This window comes from Talaromyces stipitatus, genomic scaffold (assembly GCF_000003125.1).
Source record: "Talaromyces stipitatus ATCC 10500 scf_1105507295541 genomic scaffold, whole genome shotgun sequence".
NCBI classification, from domain to species: Eukaryota; Fungi; Ascomycota; class Eurotiomycetes; order Eurotiales; family Trichocomaceae; genus Talaromyces; species Talaromyces stipitatus.
In genome coordinates, this window is record NW_002990115.1 from 3955248 (window position 1) to 3978937 (window position 23690).

General features: G+C 47.1%; 2 protein-coding genes across 4 annotated transcripts, besides 3 other annotated features; one reads left to right on the plus strand and one right to left on the minus strand.

Annotated features, from left to right (window-relative positions):
* The first annotated feature begins 867 nt into the window (after positions 1-867).
* Positions 868-921: a sequence feature (T-rich).
* A 605-nt stretch (positions 922-1526) lies between these two features.
* Positions 1527-1603: a sequence feature (CT-rich).
* A 521-nt stretch (positions 1604-2124) lies between these two features.
* Positions 2125-2192: a sequence feature (GA-rich).
* Positions 2193-2275: 83 nt separating this feature from the next.
* On the plus strand, positions 2276-4866 carry TSTA_038060 (C2H2 transcription factor RfeC; the record flags this gene model as incomplete). Of its 3 annotated transcripts, none has more annotated exons than XM_002480983.1 (3): positions 2276-3035; positions 3117-3872; positions 4022-4866. In XM_002480983.1, the coding sequence occupies 3 exons, from the start codon at positions 2276-2278 to the stop codon at positions 4045-4047; spliced, it is 1542 nt and encodes a 513-aa protein (XP_002481028.1). In that variant the 3' UTR covers positions 4048-4866. The 3 variants fall into 3 exon arrangements, with proteins under 3 accessions (XP_002481028.1, XP_002481029.1, XP_002481027.1); XM_002480984.1 differs by having other exon boundaries at positions 3117-3304; positions 3590-4866; XM_002480982.1 differs by having other exon boundaries at positions 3117-4866.
* Positions 4867-5697: 831 nt separating this feature from the next.
* Positions 5698-23106, minus strand: TSTA_038070 (nonribosomal peptide synthase, putative; the record flags this gene model as incomplete). The annotated part of the gene is made up of 2 exons (XM_002480985.1): positions 5698-6028; positions 6167-23106. 2 exons carry the CDS (start codon positions 23104-23106, stop codon positions 5698-5700), a joined length of 17271 nt encoding a protein of 5756 aa, XP_002481030.1.
* Between the last annotated feature and the right edge of the window lie 584 nt (positions 23107-23690).

Sequence of the window (23690 nt, forward strand, 5' to 3'; positions counted from 1 at the left end):
CGGAGTATTCGTTGCGTGTTGAGCCCTAAGGGTTAAGCAAATAGTATGATTGTACGGAGTAGGAGATAACATGATCGGAACAGCCGACGGCATTGTCCTGTATGTAACTAACTGTAAAGTCTGTAAGAACCTTACGGCGTGGGCATATGTCATAGTGCGTGGAAAAGAAAGCCTAAAAGAAAAAAATGGCTCAATCACATGACGCTTTCCTCCGGCTGCCCGGATCTGTGCTTCCATTCTACTAAATCGTTGCTCTTTTTGTCCTTGAGCATTAGTCGAGTATCATGTCACGACTACACTGTCAGCTGTCCAAGCGAGGTCTTTCTCTCTGGATATATCCGGACCTCAATTCAATTCAATTGAGTTGTCTTTGCACGCAGTGGAACGATCTTGAAATTCTGCACAAAGTGGGACGGCGGTCCAGGAACCCGGTCGGAATCCACTTTGTCGACTTGTAGGAGGAATTAAGCATACATGCTGGTGTAGTTCAAACCACATTGATCTTATCTTGCAGATGCTAGATGGCCCACATGCCGTTGGTTGGAACTTACTCGGTCTCTACATAGTACGTAGTCCTCTCTACTCCGTACACAGTAGACAGTCGAACTTAAAGACCGGCTTTTACCGGCAATCAAGATGAGCTAGCAAACGCAGCAAGTAGTAGACGACTCGAAAACCAGTCCATTTGTAAGTAACAACTTGGAATCGCCTGATTTGCCAGATACTGAACATCTCGAATAGCCTCACTATACCAAGTAGCAGTCAGGTAGTCGTGCGTGCATTGTGCGGCCTGAGATACGTAGTCGGTACTTCTTTTGCATGGCTATGTATCATGGCGGCATCTTCCGATTGGGAGAAGTAACTTCCTTTTTGGTTTCTTTTCGTTTTCGGTTTCGGTTTCGGTTTTGTTTTTGTTTTCGTGTAAGTTATTCTGTTGAATTGTCATACTGTAGTAACTAACTCATCATGTGTATATAGTTACGTAGCGTACTCAATCAAGTCTGACCGTTGAATTCCTTGTTTTGAGTCCCGAACGGCTGGTGAGTAAGCCGCACGCACTGTGGACTAAATACACGGCCTGCTTACTTTTTCCGGAAGGTTGCCCCCCTTTTTGTGTCGCCTGGACCAATGAGGTGACTCTTCTTATGTCAGCACTTGCGTTAACTTGCTGTCAACTTGCATGTAAAGACAACAAAAGACTTGTGTCAAGTACAACACCCAAGTACAACATCAAGTACAACATCAAGTACAACACCCCAGTCAACTCTTTAGTTATTCAGTACTTATCACCTTGTTCATCTATGCACATTCAGCAATACCTGATCCCTCTGTTTGTTCGAGTTCATAGTACAGACGTAGTGAATAACACTAGATACTGTACGTGTAATACCGGCAATACCCCCGGCAGGTTCCTGATTCGGCAGAGTCGCCTCCCTCTGAATTTTCGTCCCAAATCTCGGCCTCTCCTTCTTTCTTTTCTTCTCTTACTCATTCCCATTCTCACTCTCACGCCACTGCATTTGTCACCTTTTCCTTCTCCTCTTCCCCTGTCTTCTTCTTCTTCTTCTTCTTCTCCTCCCTCCATCTCCCTCCATCTCCCTCTTTCACCTTACGATATCCAATATCAAACCAGAAAAAGAAATTATCAAGTCAGACCCTGGTCACATTGCGCGTGTGGCTTGACGCGAAAATCGAATAAGTTCGCTTCGTCCAGCATCTTGTAAGACTTAAAGACCCACTGCGTGGAGCCTGAACTTGACCGGTCGCGGATAAAGAGAAGTTCCCACTCACCACGCACCTTTTTTTTTCCACCGTGGGGACCTTCTTCTCGTACTACTCACAACCACCTCCAATTTCTTCTCCAACACCAACCACTTCTCTAATCCCATCTCTTGTCTGATCTGACTGCCATTCTCCTCACCCGAGTGGAGTCTCTCATTCATTCTTTCTTTTGATTATTGTGCATTCCGCCAATTCGATCCTTACTCTGCTTGTTGACTGACTTGACGCGTCGTGTAGACTCCGTCAGAGGAAACAAACCCACTTGAAAACAAAAGAGCCATTCGACACTATCGTCGGCTTCACGGTGGAGATACTTAGAATTGGATAGTCGAAGGATTCTCGAGAAGAAGAAAAGGAAAAGAGAGAAAGAAAGGGAAAAAAAAAAGAAAAGGGAGCAAGGAAAACAAGAACCAAAGTTTTTTTTTTTTCCGGTCGCGTTTTCCCCCTCTTTATTCTTTCATCATCACCACAACTCTCCAACTGTGCGCTGAATATGGACCCTCGCTCACACCCGTCGCGACCTCCTTCAACGTCGTTGCCTCAGGGTTCTGCTCCTATCTCGAGTATGCAGATGCCGCAATACCCAATGCAGCCGCAGTACCCGGTCTCGCAACCTCACACCCTTCCGCCATTGCAGCCTCATCATAACCAGTCGCCGAATCCCTACATGGGTCAGTCTTATCGTCCCGACATGGCGCGTTATCCCGCCACCTCGGCTCACGATGTCTACGCGACGGCTGCGCCCATTGGGCCTCACACTCCTGTGAGCAGCTTGCCGCCTACCTCGTTCCTCGCTCACCCCGGGGGCCAACCCCAGGGCCAGCCTCCGCAGGGATATCAGTCTCCACAGACTCTCCTGCCTCCCACGACTGGGTCTCAGAGCTATCCTCAACCCATTGCGCCTGCCCCACCTCGTGACCGTCGTCCTGACTATGCGGCCATGCCCTCGGGCGCCTTCAGTCACCCTGAAGGCAGAGCTCCAATCTGGGCCGGCGCTGATCCAATGGCTGCTGCTAATGGTGCCGCTCCTCTTCCTGACAACCGGGAACCTCCTCGCACCCAGGTTGTGGGATCTCAGGGACGTAGAGGCATTCTTCCTAGTGTCCCAGGACGTGCTGCAGTCCCCAACGGTGCCAATGGAACTGCCAGAAGCACCACGATTCCGGCCAAGGATGCCGACGGCAAGTTTCCTTGCCCTCATTGTACCAAGACGTATCTCCACGCGAAGCATCTTAAACGCCACCTTTTGAGACGTAAGTTCCATTCACACCTTTCATCATGTTTTTTTTTTCTAAAAAAAGGACTATAATTGACACATACACACACATATAAAGACACCGGTGATCGTCCCTACATGTGTGTTCTCTGCAAAGACACCTTCTCTCGAAGTGATATTCTGAAGCGACACTTCCAAAAGTGCTCATTACGCCGTGGTAACCCCACAGGAGCGAGCCATCTCTCGCATCCTCAGGCACACCTGAAACGGTCTCAGGCCGCAGCTGCAAAATCCGTTCAGGAAGAAGTCAGTAACTCCATTCCGCCTTCCAATGGTATTGCGGGTACGACTTATGGCGACGCGCACGTGAATGGCCGTGGTCCTCGACCTGGTCTCACGGAGCAGCAGCCTCTGGGATATCCGATGTCCTCTGTCCACGGGTTGAACAGTGGAGACGCGTTCAATCAGGCAGATCACAGAGCTTCCTGGATGGCTGCTCAGAAGCAGAGCCCGTACCTTGTCCACTCTTCTGCTTCTGCTGAAGGTCCTGGTGGCCATCTGAATAATATTGACCGTCATTCATTTGAACAGGCTAAGCCTCCCATCATCAACGATCCCAAACGTCCTATGATGCCCGGTCAGCCCCAACAGCCCAATCACCCAGGTGAACTCGACTGGGCTTCCATGTTCCAGCCCGGAGCTCCTGAAGGTTACATGCACTCCGTATTCCCCCAAACGATGGCTCCTCAACACGAGCCGATTCACTCGCATGTCGATCCTGACCGCAAATACTACCCTACCACGACCGCTGGACCTCATCAAGATGGCGGACTGAACGGACTTTACTTGGCTTCCACGAGCTTGAGCGGTGACGGTATGCCTAATCCCAGCGGAGTCCCGAATAATGAAAAGACCAATCCACAAGAGCCTATTGCCACTTGAGAAGTTTTTTTTTTTCCCTATTTGATTTGCTGCACGAGAAACATGAAATTGACTTGATATTTTTTTTCCCTCTGGAAACAGGATCCGTCCAACCCGCTAGACAATAGTTTCGTTTTGTAAAGGAGGAAAGGTTATGTTTTTGCTTTACGACAGAGGGGTTGATCTGGTGGGACTGCGCATCTCGAGTTTCACGGATTGACAGTACGCGAAGTTCGTTCGTTGCTTCGAGATTTACGTTCTCGAGAGCATTGACAGATGCATTTCTTTCCTTCTCCGATCGCCCTTCGAAACAATGATACGGCCGACAAATGGTAAAACAGCAATACTTTTTTTCAGTTTTACAGTTCGATTTTTTCTCCGTCATTCCGTCATGAATGGTATGGGTTGGTTCAAACCGGCGTCGAAATCATCAAATAGAAATGGGGCATGTTTTGTTTGCAGTTTGTTTATATGTGATTGTTCGAATGGATTTTTCTCTTGATTTCTGCATGTGAATCCTGCATTCTCTGAATTCGGGAATCTTAGAAATCAAAGAGCAAAGGAAAAAATGGAGGCAAAAATGAGTTTTTTTTTTTTTTTGTTGTTCCAGAAAAAAAAGATTGATTCGTTTCGAAATATCTTATAGAATTTGGCGGTTGGGAGGAAGTCGTTTTTTTCTGTTGTGTCCTAAATTGTTGCATTTGATTACTTCCTGTTTATTGTTTATTCATGTTTTATATGCTAGCTTTGTGTGTCTGGGTGAAATCATTTCTGGTTGTTTAAACAGTTATAATTTCAATCAACTCGAAGACTCCTATTGTATATCTTCGAAGTTATGGCATTGAGTTTGTGTGCACGAGTCCAGGATTACTTGTTCACTCCCACTAAGGTCGTCTCAAATGTTCTGTATGCTGTTGTCCCTTCATTCTATCTACGTTGATGCTTATCATTCTAATCCATCTTGCGGTCCTGTCTCTCTACCTAGATATTCGTCAAGATGTTGACCCTTTTCAGAAATTGGCAGTCAACCCAACAAAAAAGAGGTCCATATCATCCGCCCTAACACCGCAGGTCTCCTTTTAACCTTATTTACCTACCACATCCTTTCTAGTCCAAAACGCACCCACTCGGCTTCAGTTTTTCACAGTCAACATACAATATATAAACTTCTGAAAATCGGAGATGAGTACATACAACCATAGGATAGTGAAAACAGGGCTTCCTGTCCGCTTAGCCGTACTTAAACCACACGCCGGCCACGAGTAAATCCCAGCTGTCGTATGTGTTTATTACTTTGTTTTGTTTTTCGAAGTCTGTTGCTGTTACCTAGGTAAGGCTTCTTGCTAACGTGGGATTCTAGGTTGCATATAAACCTTTATCTATCATTTCGACGATACACGAACTGAATGATATTATTATACCCAGAACCTAATTATTCTTTTTCTCATCCCTCTCAAACCCGGAGTTGGGAAACAGCCCAATAAAACCACATCTCCCCCCTGATCTGAGAAACAAGCTTGTCATACTGGCCCCTAACATTATCCTCCGAATACACAACATCAGTCGCATTAACATATTCAAGCCATCGACCAATAATCCCCTTACCGATAGTGAGCACCTCTTCCTGAGCATCGGGTTTATCGACCCATTCCCACCAACAATCCTTTATATCAGCGAGTGTATTGAAAGTTCTGGCAATATATTCAAGCGCATCCATGATTTGATCCCTTTTTTGCGCCGATATTTCAGACCAGTTCTCGAGCTCTTCGTGTACAGTATTATACCGGGACCTCGGTCTGGATGAATTGTAGGGTTTTAAGGTCTTGGAGGATATTTCCTGGTCCCGTTGCCAGTTTTACTTCGTTCTGATATTGGGGCGCATGCCGCGAGATTTTGGATGCGCGGATGAGGAACCATGACTCCTGTTGGGATTTGAGGTGTTGTTGTACGCGGATTGATTCTTGTTGGAGAGCGGTTATGGCTGAGTCGGTTTGGGCGAGGAGTTTGGCTCGCTCGGTTTTTAGATGTTCTGCCCAGGGGATGTTTTTGCTGTTGCTGGATTCCATGGTCTTGGAGTTTTGTTTCTGGTGGACGGGATGTGCCTGATCACTTAAAATAATATGAACAAATGACAGATCGATGTCAATTTACTAGAGGAGAATGCGTCTATACGTGCCCTTAGCTATGGAAACATGGAATAACAAGATAAACAACCAACATGAACAAACATCACATACATGAATCTACTCAGCAAGCGCCTCAACTATCTCATTACAGTACTGCAACAGCATCTGCAAAATCTCATCCGCACCCTCATCCCCAATCTCATCAGGATTAGCAAGCAGCCACAAGCGAAGCACATCATCACTCTCAGGGTAAACCAGAACCGTCGTCCAATGAGGCCTGGCTACAAGCTCGTACCAGGTGACCACAACCCGGTCATTGCCCAACATCAACTCCGGCTCAAACGCCATATTACGGAAATGCACGGCAGATGAATAGCGTGACCCGGAAGGCCAGGTAGTGCATCGGTTCACCATCTCGTCCCAGTTCAGGCCCTCGTGTGACGTGCGGTCGTCGGCCTGTTGGGCTGACGCCTCGACGAGGTTTCGTAAATATCGCTGTCTGCTGCCGCTGTCCGAGGACGGTAGTCTGAGTCTGAATGGTAGCATGTTGACGCACGGTCCGACAACAGAGTCAAGACCTGGCATGTCGCCGTCGCGACCTGTCGTGATGTTACCAAACACCACATCATCATGGCTGGCCAGTCTCTGCAAAACAAGTGCCCACGCCACGTTCACCACTACCGCAGGACGAGTACGCCTGTTGTCCTCCGCGGTATGGAAATAGGGAAGCGCGAATGACCTGAGTGTTCGCACTTTGTTGTTGTCTCCTTCGGGCTTGTAAACCAATGGCGAGGTAATTTTCGCGCTTCCTTCCAAGATATTCCGCCAATAATGCATGGAAGCAGCGGCCGTTTGATGACGATACTGTAACAAACTCGTCCATTCTGGTGTTTTCTCCATCTCGCCGCCGTTGAAGACATTGGCAATCTCCTTCAGAATCCGCTCCAAACACCAACCATCCATTTGGTTGTGCGACACACGCAGAAGCACGCGCCGCTTGTCTCTAGTCTTGACAAGGATCAGTTTCGTGTAGGTGTCGCTGAGTTGCGCGTTCCGGGCATCTGCTGGACAGAACTGATTACAGAAAGTGGTAATCTGATCCGACGATTCCACTGCCTCTGTTGTCAAAGGGGCATCACGTAGAATGACTTGATAGTATTTGCCTTGATGATGGAGGAATCGAGCTCTCATGCACTGGAAGTTTTGGACAACAGTCTGGCACGCTTCAACCAGTCTAAACCACGACACATTCTCACCGATATCGATGTATGCATATTGCAGGCCTAAAGGTTCCTCCTGGTTATGAATATAGTCGACCTGAAAACCGTTTGCCGGGACGATATCATCAATCTGGTCAACATTAACTCCCAAACTGGGCGTTACGTAAGATGCGATAAATTCTTCAATGTCTGATATGCCTGTGATTAGACTGTAGGGTTTGTAGGGACTGAGCATTATGCTGGCATTATCCTCTTCAATCTCCGTCATCTTCTCAGCAAGCTGCATCAGCTTTGGATTTTGAAAGATGTCGCTTGACTTCAGGCTAAAGCCACGTGCATGAGCTTTTGTACTCAAGCGCATTACACTGAGAGAGTCACCACCGAGTCTGAAAAAGTCATCCTTGCGTCTTATGGATCCATACTCGATCCTTAGGACCTGCACCCAGAGTTCCGCCAAAACTCGTTCGCGATGAGTCACTGGAGCAGTCAACGATGACCCTGTTGCTGAATTGGCCGTATTTCCGCTGATCCATATTAACTCCTGTGGGCGAATCTGTTTTTCAAGTGCTTTCAGGCGCCGACGATCTGTCTTACCGGAGCTTGTCTTCGGGATCGAAGGTAGCGGTAAAAAGGCTTCCGGCTGAAGGTATGCTGGGAGAATGGTTCCTAACTGTAATTTCAAGAAAGGAACAAGACTCTCAAGCTGGGTTCGGAGGCCAATTTGAGAAGATGCAGTCTCCGAAGCAGCAACAAAAACGGCCAACAATTGCCTGTCCCTTTCCACATTTCCAAAGTTGACATGAATAATTTCAGCTGCAAGCTCAATTACCAAAGGAATACTGCGACGCAACACGTCCTCAATCGCTCCAATGTCAACTCGTTGGCCACGTAATTTGATTTCCGATCCGATGCGGCCTATGAACACGAGACTGCCATCTTCTCTATATCTGGCCAGATCCCCTGTCCTGTAGAGTTTCCCTGTCCTTCCTGGACAACCTTTCCATCCCTTGAGGAGCCACGGTGGATTTTCGACAAGTGGATATTGATATGGTCCTAAGTACCCTAAACCGATAATGGGCCCTTCAATAAGAATCTCTCCAGTAGCACCTACAGGAGCCAACTTATTGGGATTGTCAGCGTCGGCCAACCACAGAGTCGCTCCGCGACCGCAGCCAATGAATCCCAGGTGTTCCTCTGGATTCGTAATTCGAGAGGATATGGCACATAGTATTGTACATTCCGTCGGCCCGTACGCATTGATTAGACGAACTGACGGTGCCCAGGTCTCGATATCACCTTTGCTCATTGGTTCCCCTGTGAGAACGAGACTATTCAAATCAGGCAAAAGACTCTTGTTAATCGTCCGGGCAACCGAGGGTACCAACTGAGCCCAATTGACCCTCTTATCACGCATGAACGTGCCCAAATCACCTTTCAAAGACTCGTCGCTGGGGACACACAGACAGCCACCTTGCGTCACAGTGTAAAAGAAGTTACAAACGCACGCATCGAATGAATAGGAAGAGCTATCAAGTGACCTCGTTCGAGAATTGATTTGATACCCTTCAGCTCCTGCTTGGTAGTAGATTGCCGTTGCCAAGTTCTGGTGGCTTATTTTGACTCCTTTAGCGGCGCCTGTGCTTCCTGATGTGAATACTGCGTAAGCAATGTCTTGTGCCATATTTGGTTCTAAGTCTTGATCAGGGTTGTCAGAAGACGCTGCGGCTTCAGCAGCAATCACAGCATTTTGGGCGAGACGCGCAGCACGATCTCTTGTGTCACCAGCACAGAGGACTATATCAGTATCCAGGGCTTGCATGATCGCCCTTAAGTGCCCCTCGGGATGATTTGCATCGAGTGGCACGAAGGCACCGTTCGCTTTTGATACCGCAAGCATGGCAACGTTCGCCCACATCGATTTTCGGAAAAGCAGGGGAACAAACTGACCACGTCGAATGCCGCTTTTCACCAGGTACTTGGCAAGTCGAGAGGATAGCACGTCGAGATTCCTATATGTTAATTGGCCGTCCCACGCATCTATTGCCAATGCATCTGGTCGTGTATTGGTCATTTCACGGACTTTTTGGCAGATTAATGGGCTAGAGATAGCACGTGGAACGTCTTTATTCCACCTCCAAATATCATCAAGATCTTTGTCGCAGGTTGAGATGAGGTCTCTAACATATACAGGTATCTTTTTGTTGAGTGAATCCAATATCTGGCCAATCAACCGCCCCCATCGACTTATCTGACGTTCAATTTCAGTTTTAGAGATGAGCAAGGAATCAAAACTAGCGCGAACAGTGATGATCTCGTCCATGGGAATAATTTCCAGCATTAGCCCGTACTGATTCAACACCGAGTATTGATCTGGAAAACCCTTTATCTGGGTTTCATCCATCTCTTCCATGAGCCTAAGTTCTTTGTTGTCGTCGCTATCAAGATGAAGCTGCGTTTCCTGCGGGGGTTGTATAACCAGCACGGTTTGGAAGCTGCAGGCTATCTCGCATGCCTCATTTATTGAGCGAATTTCCTGGATACCGAGATGCTCGTGAGGTATTCTTTGAGCCGTCATATCATGTAGCTGGGCCATGAATTCTTGAACTGTCAACGCGGGGTCAGAATCCACAACTACAGGAACAGTCGTGACAGCCGGGCCAATGACTTTGTCGATACCGTCAATAGGTGCATTGCGTCCTGTTAATATGGCACCGAATGAAACTTTTTGGCTTCCAGTAAGATGAGATACCAAGATAGACCAGCTCCCGTACAGCAATGCAGAGAGTCCGATGCCAGTGATACGATTGACTCTGGCAGAGATCTTCTTTTCTAGGTACGTGGCCGGGTGTACTGAATGATTGTTGCTGGGTAATGCTGGGTATATTCGACATTGGTCAGCATTTGCAAGCTGCTGACTCCAGAATGAGACAGATTCAGCCTTTGGTTCGTTTAGTATGTATTTCACAAGGGGCCGCATGTCGAGATATGATCCACCTAGTTCCTCGCTGGGATGGTAACAGGCCCTTTTAACCTCGCTTTCAATCACCGGTAATATCCATCCATCGTAAGTAGCATGATGAATGGTCCAAATTAAATAACGCTCGTTCGGACCATCGATAAACGCCCATCGTGTAAGCCTTGTTGTTGGTCCCATACTTTCTGCACCCGTCAGAGAACTGACCCAGCTGCTGATATCGTCGTATCTATTCCATAGTAAAGAGCTCTCCCGAACAACGACTTGATGAAGACCGTAGTCATCAAGATCCACAAGCCGAGTTCGAAGGATCTTGTGTCGGGCTACCACAGCTGCCCAAGCATCACGGAGTCTTGATTCTTCGACTTCGAGAGGAATACGATATAACCTCCTACTTATGAATGCGTTAGGATCTCTGATTGTGGCTGCCAACATACTTCTTTGAAGAGGTGTGCAGGGATAAATATCTTCCACATCATCAGGCCTCGTCAGGACGCACTTCTTAGCAGCCTCCGGACGTAGTTGCCGAGCGTCTGCTGTCTCAGCAAGCAACTCGAAAGGACGGATCTCAGTAACTCCGGAGTCCTGCGTATGATGGTCGATTGATACTAGACGCTGTGCTAGTTCAGAGAGTTTCGGAGTCGCAAATACATCCGATACTCTCAAGTCTAGCCCCTTTTTGCGAGCAATAGCGACTAATCTCATTGCTGAGATGGAGTCTCCGTTTAGATTAAAGAAGTTGTCGTCGGCTCCGATAGTCTCCGTTGGCAAATTGAGAGCTACTGCCCATAGCCCCTGCATTGTTGCCTCGTTGGCAGTGGATGGGGCTCGATGCTTAGTATCCTGTTCAGTGGCTCTACCTCTGTAAATTTGATCCGTCCGCGCAGATGCCGCTATTTCAGCAAGAGCTTTACGATCAGCTTTGCCGTTGTTAGTGCGTGGAATTGTGGTGATGAAATAATATGCAGAAGGGATCATATATCGTGGTAGGAGAGTTCCGAGTCTTCCTTCAAGCATTTGCAGAGCTCTTAAAGCATCTTGGTTCGGCGCTGTCAATTTACATGGAACTTTTGTGTCTGCGTCTCTGTTGCTTAGAAAAGACACAAGCTGCTGTGGATCCGTGTTCTTCTGGGGGTGGCTCAAGATGCAGCATATGACAGGCCCAACATGTTCGTCTAACAATGCTCGAACATGGTACTGAACTTCTTCAAGCTCAATTCTCTGTCCATGAAGTTTGACTTGCAGATCCTTTCGTGAAACGAAATGAAGGTTGCCGTTGGTGTCGTATCGTGCAAGGTCGCCAGATAAGAATGCCGGTTGAGACGAATTATTGGCATGATGTGGCATCCATGGGAGCGCATTGACAGGAATGTACGATGCCCTAGTCAATTCCTCACTATTGTAGTAGCCTTTTCCCACCAGAGACCCATGGATAAGAATTTCGCCTACTGCTCCGATGGGCACAAGCCGACGGTAATCTTCGGGGTCGACCAACCAGATCGATGAGCCACAGCCTTTCCCAATGCCGTGACGGCTGGAATCACTTTGTAAACCTGGATTCATCGTAGAGACAGATGTACACTCAGAAGGTCCATAGCAGACAATCACCCGAACTCGGGGTTTGCAGTATTCAAAATCTCGCATGTCAACGGGCTCCCCTGACAGAATCAGAGTGGAAAGATGAGGAAGCTGGGTGAAATCAAGGAGACGGGCGACTGAAGCCGTGAGCTCAGTAAGTGTAGCACGACTTCGATTCATGGCTCCCAATAGATCGTTTCGTCTGTCTTCCTCGCTTGGCACACAAAGAGTACCTCCCATAGCAAGGACCTTGAATATCATGTTCCAGCTAACGTCAAATCCATAAGAGGCAAACTCAAATGCACGTGTGCTATCTGTAAAATCTGAATATGCTGCTTGTTGTTCTATGGCCGTTGAGAGTGCTTGATGTGTCTGCATCACACCTTTGGGAGTTCCTGTACTACCGGAGGTAAACAGAATGCACGCGACGTCGTCTAACCGAGGTGCTTCAACTGATGGAGGGTCTATTTCTGCTTTGGCAATGGTATCATCATAGGAATTAAGAAGAACCACGTTTACCACGAGGTCGGCTGCGACTGCGAGTGACGATTGTGTAGCGAGGATGATACTAGGTCTCACTTCATCCACAATCATCTTTAGACGACCAACAGGGGTTGTTCCGTCAAGAGGTATGAAAATAGCACCCGCCTTGAGTATGGCTAACGCCGCAATTGGCACGTAACCTGACTTGGTAGACAGAATAGGAATTATGGAGCCTCGTCCAATGCCATACTGACAAACTAGTTGACCACATAACGCATCTGACATTCTATCAATCTGCGAGTACGTGAATTTGCAGTCCCATGCGTCGATGGCAACGTCCGAAGGACGTAGGTGTGATTGCTGCAAGATAACTTCATGCAAAAGACGATCACTGGGAACAGGGATATGGGAATTCCATGTTGATATATCGTCAAGGTCTTCCGCTCCTAGGCAGTCAAAGTCTTCAGAATCGAGTGGCACGTTATTTCTATCCAGCAAGGATAGAACTCTATCCATCCGTCCAAGTAGACGTTGAATTTCGCGTTTATTAAGGACGAACGGGTCATAAACCACTTCGATGTCAATGTGATCTGCTGATGGGAAGAAAAATAATACCAGGGCAAATGTGTGGAAAGCTTCCCCTTCTTTACTAGTGGCTTCATATGATGAAATTCTGACTGTTTCTGAAACATGACTACCAGATTCTGCATTCTTTAGCGTGATAACAACAAGTGTTTGGAAGTTGCATGCAGCTCGTGTATCTTCGTTGATCATACTGATGCTCTTGATTCCGATATGCTGATGGGGAGACATATCAGCCGTGTCTCTTTCTATGCGTTGGATAAATTGTCCTGTGTTTTCTTGCCCCTCGCGATGCACTTGTATACGAATTGGCACTGGCGTGATTGTTGGACCAACAATCTGCTCAATGCCTTCCACGGCCGCATTTCGTCCTGTTAATGTGGCAGCAAACACGACATCACTGCATCCTGTGAGTTTAGACATCACTAGAGCCAACGCCCCGTAAATCTTTGCTTGTATATTCACGCCGGGTCGCAACTTGGGAGATATAGTACGCAGGAGTGTCTTTGATGGCTGAACTTGATAACTCTTCAATGGTAAGGCCGGATATAGCGATACACCACTGCAGTTAGTGAGGCGCTTTTTCCAAAACAGATTTGCTTCCGATTTATCTCGAGATAGAATCTCTGAAACATATACACTGAATTTCGGTGGCGGATGCATTATCTTATTTTTGTATGCCCGACGAAGCTGTTCCTCGATAATTAGGATTGACCACTCATCATAAAGAGCATGATGTACTGTCCAAGCAATTTTCGGGGACTTCTTCCCATCGTCAATGAGAGCTAAGTAAGAAAAGGGTTGCCCAAGATCATGGCATCCCTGATTGATAGAGTCGTTCAGGTAGGATTGAACATTATCGTATTGACGGAAATGATATTCCTTCACGACAACTTGTAACAAGCCGAAGCCTTCGAGTTCCACAAATCTGGTCCGCAGAATGTCGTTTATACTGTAAACTTTATTCCAGGCGTCGATCAGCTTACGGATGTTGATGTGAAATGGAATGTCGTAAATGGACCGCTTGATATATGCTTGAGGCTGCTTCAAGGTCAAGGCAACCAGCTCTGTTTGCACTGGTGTTGCAGGGTAAATGTCTATAATCGAATCTCTGGAAACGTTGCAAACCTCCGCAGACTGGCTTACAACGCGGTCACGGTCCATTGAGTTGATGAGTGTAAAAGGTGATAGAGACTTTGCGAGGGTGGGTAAGGCGTGAACTCGAAGTGCCATCGAGGACAGTTTTGGGTACTGGATAATATCTTTCACCGTTAAATCAAGATCATGCCTGCGAGAGATGTTCGACAGTTTCATCGCTGCAATTGAATCACCCCCGATATCGACAAAATCTGTATCGATCAGTACCGGCACTGTTCTACCGCCAAGGGATTTAATCCATAGAGTACTCAGTAGAGTCTCCATCTTAGTAAGTGGTCCATGAATTCGCTCAATATCAGAATACTCTTCTCGTGAAGTGATGATGTGAAGCAATTCAGGTCCTAAAGCTCTCAATTTCAGACGGTCGATCTTTCCAGATGGATTTCGTGGAATCTGAGGAAGAGGAATAAAGAACTCCGGTATCATATAGGGGGGAAGACTTTTGCTAAGATGCGCTTTGGTCCTAGTCGTGTCCAAGCTGGTACTCGAGGATGATGACGAAAAAGTTGATGAGCAGAAAGCAACGAGCGTCGGTTGTCCAGAAGTAGGATGTTTAATGACTTCACAAATTGAGATACTTTCAGGCAAGAGACTTTTCAAATGATATTCAATCTCACCAAACTCGACTCTTTGGCCACGTAATTTGACTTGAGTATCAGCACGCCCAAGATATTGGATCGTTCCGTCGAAGTTATATCGCACCAGGTCTCCTGTTCTGTAGAGTCTTCCTTTACGCCCGTAATTTCCGCTAAATCCATGGCGAAGGAAGTCGGGATTTTCTATAAAGACCTCTGCTGTTTTTTGAGGCTGGTTAAGATAACCCTTGGTGACCAAAGGGCCCTCGTTTACCAGTTCACCTATTGCTCCGACGGCGACCAATGTTTCATGATTATCAGGATCACAGACCCATGATCGTACGCCGACACCTCTTCCAATGTTCGAGGCTAAATTAGGGGCTGAGAGTCGAGTAAAGATACATAAAGGTGTCGTTTCAGTGGGCCCATAGGCCCCCCAAAGGTCGACATTGTCCTTCCACATTGACACATCCAAAGGAGTGACTGCTTCTCCACCAAGGTACAGCCTCTTCACTGTTGGGATCTCCGTGGGGTCAATTGTGCGAGCGACAGACGGTGTGAGAAACAGTGCTGTGCTTTGGAAAGAAGAGATGCTTCTGGCGAGATTGCCAACACGATCTTCGTGTGACGGTATACACACACATGCACCCACCACAAGCCCCAAGAAGAAATGCCAGATATTAGCATCAAATGCATGAGACGAGAAATCATACACCCTATCCTCGGGGTCAAATGCCAACTCTCTCGTTTGGCCGACAGCAGCAGATGACAGGTTTTTGTGCGTGACCATTACACCTTTAGGAACTCCAGTGCTACCAGAAGTAAAACAAACATACATCAGACGATCTGTATTTCTCAGCGAAATATCGATAATAGGCTGTCTTTGAAACAGTCCCGAGCTTGTATATGCTTTTTCTCCCACAACAAACACCCGCTCGGCGAGACGCCGTGCAAGGGTGAGTTGCGAAGGACTCGTGATCACCAAGTGCGCTTCCAAAGCATCCGCAATTATCTTCAGTCTGCTTTCAGGGTAGGAGACATCCATAACACTGAAAGCGGCTCCAGTTTTGATGACCGCTAACATTGCAACTGGCACCAAAAAGGACTTTTCGAAACATAGCGGCACAAAGCTATTCAACCCGATGCCTTGAGCCCTAAGTTGCGCTGCGAGGTTGTTGGAATACTCATCGAGTTCTTTGTAGGTCATTTGGCCGTCGTGAGCAAGCACGGCCAGCTTCTCTGGATGTTTAATTGCATTTTGAGCGATCAGATCGTGGATGTACTCGTCTACTTCCTCTGCTCCGGTTTCGTTCCAGGCCCAAATTCGAGCCAAATCCTCATCTCCAGCTATATCGAGTTGTTTTATTAGAGTAGATGGTGATAGACTACATAAGCTGGAGAAAATGGATTGCACCTGTTCCAAAAGAAGTTCGACTTGTCCTGCAGCAATAGCATGCTCTCTGAAGACTGCTGTTGTGACGAGGGCCTTTTTCTGTAGGGTAAAATAAAGGAGAAGGTAATTTGTGTTGAAATTGCGTATATCATCAACAGTATGGTCAATTTCAAATATCGAGTCATGAGGTTCAGATTGTGACCCATCCTCGAGAAAGACTAGAAGAGTTTGAAAATTACAAGCTGCACGAGCGTCATCACTGAGACGCGAGATATATTGTAGCCCTAGGTGTTCAAAGTCCTGCATCCGTAGACTGTCTTCCCGGACACTGGTCAAAAGGGACTCTATTGTCTGATTCCGGTCAATCCGGACGAGCAGGGGTGCTGAGGCAATCGTTGGACCAGGCATTCTATCGATAGTCTTCAAGGGCACGTTGCGGCCAAGTCGGGTTTCACCAAAAACTACGGACTCGCCACCAGTGTGACGAGCCATCAGAATGGCCCATGCAGTTCGCAAGATTACCGCTGATGAGTATCCTGGACGGCTAAGGTGGGGCAAGTCAAACTGTCTGCATATCAATTGGTCTCCAGAGGTTTCCCTTGAAGACATCGGTGATTTCGGGTATATTGAAGCATTAGATGCACCTGACAAGTAAGATCGCCACCAATTCGAGCTTTCGGACTCTTGCCGTTGGAGAAAGTCCACGAAGATATTATAGTTTGGAACAAGTGTGCTGAAAGTCTGCGAGCGATAGTGCTCAGATACCTGTCGAAGTACGAGATCCATGGACCAGGCATCATAAACAGCGTGGTGCATTGTCCAGATGAGCAGGTATCTCGGTGACGGCGTCGAGTTGTCACGAACGAGTCCAAAATGAAAGAGGGAATTTCCCAGTCCCATTGGTATTTCTGATACTGCAAGAAGGTAATCACTGCTTGTCTCGTACCAACGCCAGGATTGCCTAGATTTCTCATCAATTACCACCTGATAGAGCTGCGTCTCTTCGGACTGAATGATGCGTGTTCGTAAAATCGGATTGGCTGCAATAACTGCATCCCATGCAGCCAACGCACGGTCAAGAACTGAGTTGCTTTTCAGCCTTAGCAAAGTATGCTGTACATATGCGGACGAATTGCCTGCGGTCAAAGCAAAAACCGCTTCTTGAAACGCTGTACATGGATAGATGTCAACAATCTCATCATGAGGCACCTTACAAGTGGCAGCGGCTGTTGAGAGAAGACTCTCTTTGTACTTGATCGGAATGAGGTTAAACGGAGCGATTCTCTTCACAGGCTCGTCTGATAAAGACTCATCATCTTTAGTCACCGGTACCGCAATATCAGAAAGTTGTTTCAATTGGGAGTGGCGGAAGACATCTGCAACCGTAAATAATATTCTCTTCATTCGAGACCTTTTCACCAAACGCATGGCCGAGATGGAATCGCCCCCGAGCTGGAAGAAATCGCTGCTCAGTCCAATAACTGAAGGTTCAACTTTGAGCACCCATGCCCATATTTGCCTAAGGTCCAGCTGGAGCTGGCTAAGCTGATTGTTTTCAGATACGGTCTTCTTTTCTTCCTTTATTTGAGGAACAAGTTGGTATCGCGAAAGGGAACTAGCACGGCTTCTCAGAAAACGTCGGTCCGCTTTACGTGTAGATGTGAGAGGTATATGAGACGTATTAAGAAACACCGTCGGGACCATATAAGCCGGAAGAGACTCTTTGAGTTCGTCTAACACTCTAGACGAAGGCGTTGTTGGCTCGATGGTGACGTCGACACTCCTTTTGAACCCAAGCTTGGAGTCGTTCGAAACAACGAACGCAGTAAGCAGGTTTACGCCGGCATAATCCACAACATCAACGACCGCACTCTCAATGTTGGGAGCCAGTCGCTGTATATGGTACTCGATCTCCCCAAACTCGACTCGCTGACCGTTGATTTTTGTTTGAGTGGTGACTCGGCCAATGTAGACGATTGTGCCGTCCGGTCGGTAACGCACCAAATCTCCTGTTCGGTACATATAACCTCGCCTCTTGGAAGTGGACATTACTCCTTCTCTGAGCCATATCGGATAGTCGACGAAAGCATTATTGGAGGATTGCAGATAGCTTGGACTGACGATAGGTCCTTCAATGATTAGTTCTCCTATAGCGCCAATTGGTGACAAGTTGTTGCTTGCTGGCTCAAGAATCCATGCTTTGCAACCAACAGCAAACCCAATATCTGCATGTCTTTCAACGTCAGTTACTTTGGATTGTACAGTACATATTTGACATTCTGCTGGGCCGTAAGCGTTGATGAGGTTTACTTCATTCGCCCATCGTTGTACAAGGTCTTTGCCGACAGCCTCACCACTAAGAACAAGCGTCTGAAGACCTGGTACTTCTGTTGGATTGATGAGACGTGCCACCGATGGCGTGATATCAGCCCAGTTTGCTCTCAGCCGTTCAAAAGATGCTTCGATATCATTCTCCCGATCGTCTTCGCTCGGTACACATAAGCATGCCCCTAAGCACAAAGCCATCAAAGAGTTGTGGACAGCGATATCAAAGCTATACGATGCAAAATCAAAAATCCGTGATTCTCTCGATAGCTTCAGTTCCCGAGCATGATGTTCAATTGTCGAGCAGAAATTTTCATGGGTAATGATTATTCCTTTCGGGGCACCAGTGCTCCCAGAGGTGAAGACAACAAAAGCAGTGTCAGATGGCAGATTCTTGACAGGGGTTAGTTCGGATTTGATATTATCGGTATCCAAAAGATGTTCTTCCCACACAATAGCTTCTTTGCACAAAGATCGTGCCAAAGTTGCTGCTGGGCCATGAGTAACGATGCACTTTGCACTGATCTGTTCTATAATCCCCATGAGACGCTTTTTAGGCTGGTGTCTGACGTCCATTGCAACAAATCCCGCACCGGTCTTCAATATTCCAAGCATGGAAATTGTTGCCCACTTTGATTTTTCCATGCAAATGGGGACCAAGTTGCCACGGCCAACCCCAATGCTCTGTAATTTAAGGCATAGCCGTGAGGAAAGCTCGTCAACTTCGCTGAAAGTTGCGTTGCCATCCCAGGCGAAAATCGCTTCGGCATAAGGATGACCAGAATATGATCTCGCAATGATATCTTGTATACAGTCTTCCACAGCAGCAAATTCTTTCCTATTCCATTGCCAGATCATTTTGATTTCCCGGTCACTTACAAGCTGAAGGTCTTGTAAACTCTTTTGAAAATTACTGGCGAGGCCGAGTTGCCGTGAAAAGTGTACAAACTGCTCAAGCAAAAGATCTGCCTCGAGATCAGAAATCACCCGAGAGTCATAGTTGGCCTCGACGACTATGTCGCCTTGTGTCTGGGTCACAAGAATCATTAGACTGAATTCGTTGAAATCAGATAGTGTAGAACTTATATTCAAGTTCTCCAGCATTGTTTTCAGTTCTTGTTCAACTGAGCTGCTAGTGGGGGACAATTCGACAATAGAGCTATCATGTCGAGGATGCACCACGAACAATGTCTGAAATCTGCTTCCTTTTCTCGTGTCTGCGTTGATTTTCCTAATTGCCTGTAAGCCTAGGTTCTCGAATGGGACGGCCTGTAGAGTCTGATCCTGAACAGCAGCGACGAAGCTTGAGACACTCTGTGCTCTATCAATCTTATGCCTAACCGGTACAGTTGATATTGTAGGACTGAGTAAGCCCTCAATACCGCTGATAGGAATATTTCGTCCAGCGACTGTTGCTCCGAACGTAACATCATCGTTTCCCGAAAGCGTAGATACCAAAAGGGCCCATGCAGCTCTTAGAAGTGATGGCATCGATACACCTTGGTGATCATTTAATGGTGCTGAGAAGCTCCTTGATTTTGTCGAATCAGCCTTGGGCTGATATATTCCATATGGTAAGGCGGGAAATACTGAAGTCTTCTCTGGTTCAGCCAACCGCTCTACCCAGAATTCTTGAGCGGACCTTAAGGGCAAGTCTCGGACGTACTTGATATAAGTGTTGAATCCTATATCTGGCTCAATGCGGATTCCTTGATATGCTCTGAATACTTCGGCACCGATACGTGGGAGAGTCCATCCGTCGTAGATGGAGTGATGCATGGTGAGAATGAAATACGTTGTGCCGAGTTCTCTTACGATCCCCCAGCGACAGAGCTCGGTACCCAAGGTCATCTCTCGGCGATTATCCTCTTCCAAGTACATGGCTAGACTCTCCCTACTGTCCCAAAACAGATTCGTTTCATATAATACGACCTGGACCAATCCATGAGTTAGGGTGTCCACGATGCGCGTTCGCAGAATCCTATGAGTCCGTGCGACGACTTGCCACGCATGTATGAACCGTTCAATGTTGACATGCTTAGGTAGTGCATATCTCCCGCGTCCGGTGTACGTTGTTGAACTGTTGGTAATCAAGCCTTCTTGCAGCGGAGTACACGGATATGCATCTTCGATATTGCCAACCTCTGTTCCACAAGCTTTGGCGATTTCAACGAGGTTCGCCTCACCTTCTAGAAGGGAGAAAGGTTGTGGCGGGCTCTGGAGCATCCAACGTGTTAATTTACTTTCACGGGCTAGGTCTGCCAGGAGTGGATATCTGAATATTGTTGCGACATCAAGCTGGAGACCCATTTGCGCTGCAGTACTGACTAGACGGATAGCCATCAAAGATTCTCCTCCGAGGGCAAAAAAACTGGTGGAAGAGCCCAATCTGTCGATGTCGATACGTAGAACAGCACTCCACGCCTGTTTCAGCAATCGCAGTTTGGAATCTTCTTGCTCGTCGCCGTCGTTCCTTCCCCTAGCGAGGTTATCGGCATGGTTCTCAGTTTCGCCATTTGTTTTTCCGTTAGGATGTTCATGCCCATTAGTATGGTCGTTGTCATTACCATTCCCAGTCGAAAACGGGAATTTGGCGCTACCAGCTGCAGCAACAAAGGTAATCCGATCCGGCGGCAATGACGTTCCGATTTCTCTCAATTTACGATGGTCGACCTTGCCCGTCATCGTGAGCGGAATCCTGTCTATATTGACATAAGCTCCAGGTATCATTGCTGATGGTAGCTTTTTCTTCAGTTCTGGGGTGACTTGGTCAAGCATCTTCCTCAGTATAGAGCTTTTCTTCGTTTCTGAGTCTATAGCAAAAAACACAACTAAGATCGCGGCTCCGTTTCTTAATGTGATGACTTCCAGACTCCACTGTATTGCTGAAGGGATATATGGCTGCAACTGAGTGGAAGCTTCTCCAAGCTCAACTCTCTGCCCTCGAATCTTCACTTGCGAATCTCTTCGACCAATATACTCAATCTCTCCGTTGTCCGTATACCGTACGAGATCACCGGTACGATATAAACGTCCTCTGCGTCCCTGCACTACCGAAGGATGACCATCCTGCAGCCATTTAGGGTCCTCGTAAAACTTGGCCCTGGACGCTGTTTCGTCGTGAAGATAACCCAGGCCAACCAGCGGCCCTTCGACCACCAACTCTCCTATACCCCCAATGGGTGTCAACCGGCCATGGTCCACTGGATCCATGATCCAACAACCCGCCAATCCTTTGCCAATTATACTTGGGCTTTCAAAAAGAAGTGCATCGTAATTGCCAACAGAAGTTACAGTACATTCTGCGGGCCCATATGTGTTCATCACACGTGTTTGCGTACCTCTCCACTTTGAAAGCGCATCTTCAGTGCAAGGTTCTCCGCATAGATTAAGAACTTTCAACGATGATGATTGCAATGGCTGCATCATCTTTGACACTGACGGTGTGACCATCGCATGTGTGATCTGGTAAGTATCGACTATTCGTCCTACATCGTTTTCACATTCCCACGACGATGGTATGCAAAGACATGCGCCGCTGAGCAGACTGAGGAATGTATCTCCCAAGGAGACATCAAAGGCATACGACGCCCAAGCAAGCACTCTAGAATCTCGTGAAATGTCACTTAATTCTCTCGAAGTTTTAGCGAATGTACAAATGTTCTGGTGGGAAAGTATCGCAGCTTTCGGAACGCCCGTGGTGCCTGACGTAAACACAACATATATAGGATCTGATGGCGTTAGGTCAGATTCATTATCGCTACTACATGCTGTATCCGATAACGACTGTGACTTCGTTTCGAGATATTCTGAATCAATAATGATGAGATGGGAGCCAAGGAGCTCCGCTCGAGGTCGTTGTGAAGCCGAAGAGAGAATTAACGGCGTGTCTTTTTCAATTAATCCGGCAATCTGCCTAATCCTGTCGTCCGGTAATCGTTGATCCAAGAGCACAAAAGCAGCACCGGTCTTGATCACAGACCATATGGCAACAGGAGTCCACTTAGACTTCTCGAAACATAAGGGCACGATATTGCCACGTCCCACGCCAGTATCAATTAACTGATGCGCAAAGATATTTGACAACTCATCTAGCTCTTCGTAGGTCAATTCACCATCCCAGGCGCTCACTGCAGGAGATTTGGGATGAGTTCTGACGTGACCAAGGAACACTTCTAGTGCTGTTCTGGAGTCTCCAATTGGGTGAGAGCGATTCCATTCCCACACGGTAGATTTGTCTGCCTCGCTGGCTGTATGTATACTATAAACCAACGCATTCAAATCCTTCTGACAAATCTGGTGAAGAACACATTCGAATTGTTGCAGAATACGCAATGACTCTGTGTTGGAGCTTGGTACTGTTGTGACATGCAGCTTTCGGCCATTATCAATCAGGACGCATTTCAATGCAAAATGAGTGTTTGTATCCAGACTAATGACTGGTTCATTCGATCTGTTGCTGCCTTCATCGGATTCTGAGCTGGTGATATGTAGGTGCGTTCGAAACGGTGTTAACTGGTCGATTTCTGCGTCATTTATGCGCTCTTGTTGCAATTGCTGTTGAATTATATGGGACAAACTTCCCACAGTTTCCTGATCGTCTATTTCGAGATTGATGCACGTGGACTCGACTTTTCCACAGGATAATTCTTCCGTTATGAGATATGAAACATGCGATGAACCAAGGTAATCCTTGAGCAGAATCGTCCATGCTACAGCTACCTCCTGAGTGCTAAGGGTACAGGGAACGTGAAATTGAGCAGGGCCATGCATGTTTCCGTGCTCAATTCTAGGACTTGTCCTGGTATGATGGTGGTAGGATTTGGAAATATGATTTGGGAGTTGCTGGCAGAAATCAGTTTCACTTCTCTGCAATCTGTAGGTAACTAGAGTAACAGCTCTATGAATCTCAGAATGCAAGCATTGTACGAGTGAATTTCCTTTTGTACCAGAGCGTCACTAACCAACTCGATCACCGTTGTGATAAGTTACATGAAGGCAAAGTCTCTCAGCAGTCTCCATGTCTGGCTTAGTGTAAGGATGCTTGAATTCGTTCCGCAGTGGAGAATTGCAATCTCGCCTCCATCATATCGTGAGTCAGGAATTCTTCACACTTCGCGAGATTTTAGGTATCACTAGAGACCTTGCACTGGGAATCCCCCAAATTCGTGACCGTTGGGTGGAGTGCTCGTAACAATACATCCGTACCGTATACGAACTAAGCATGTATTAGTACATGTATGTAACAACAGTGTAACGTCATTGGTATTGTAACATGTATTGTACTATCAGTTGGAAGGGATAGCTCTCCTTCCGTGTTTCGCAAGATGCAGATTGTCTCTCTAGTAAATGTCAGC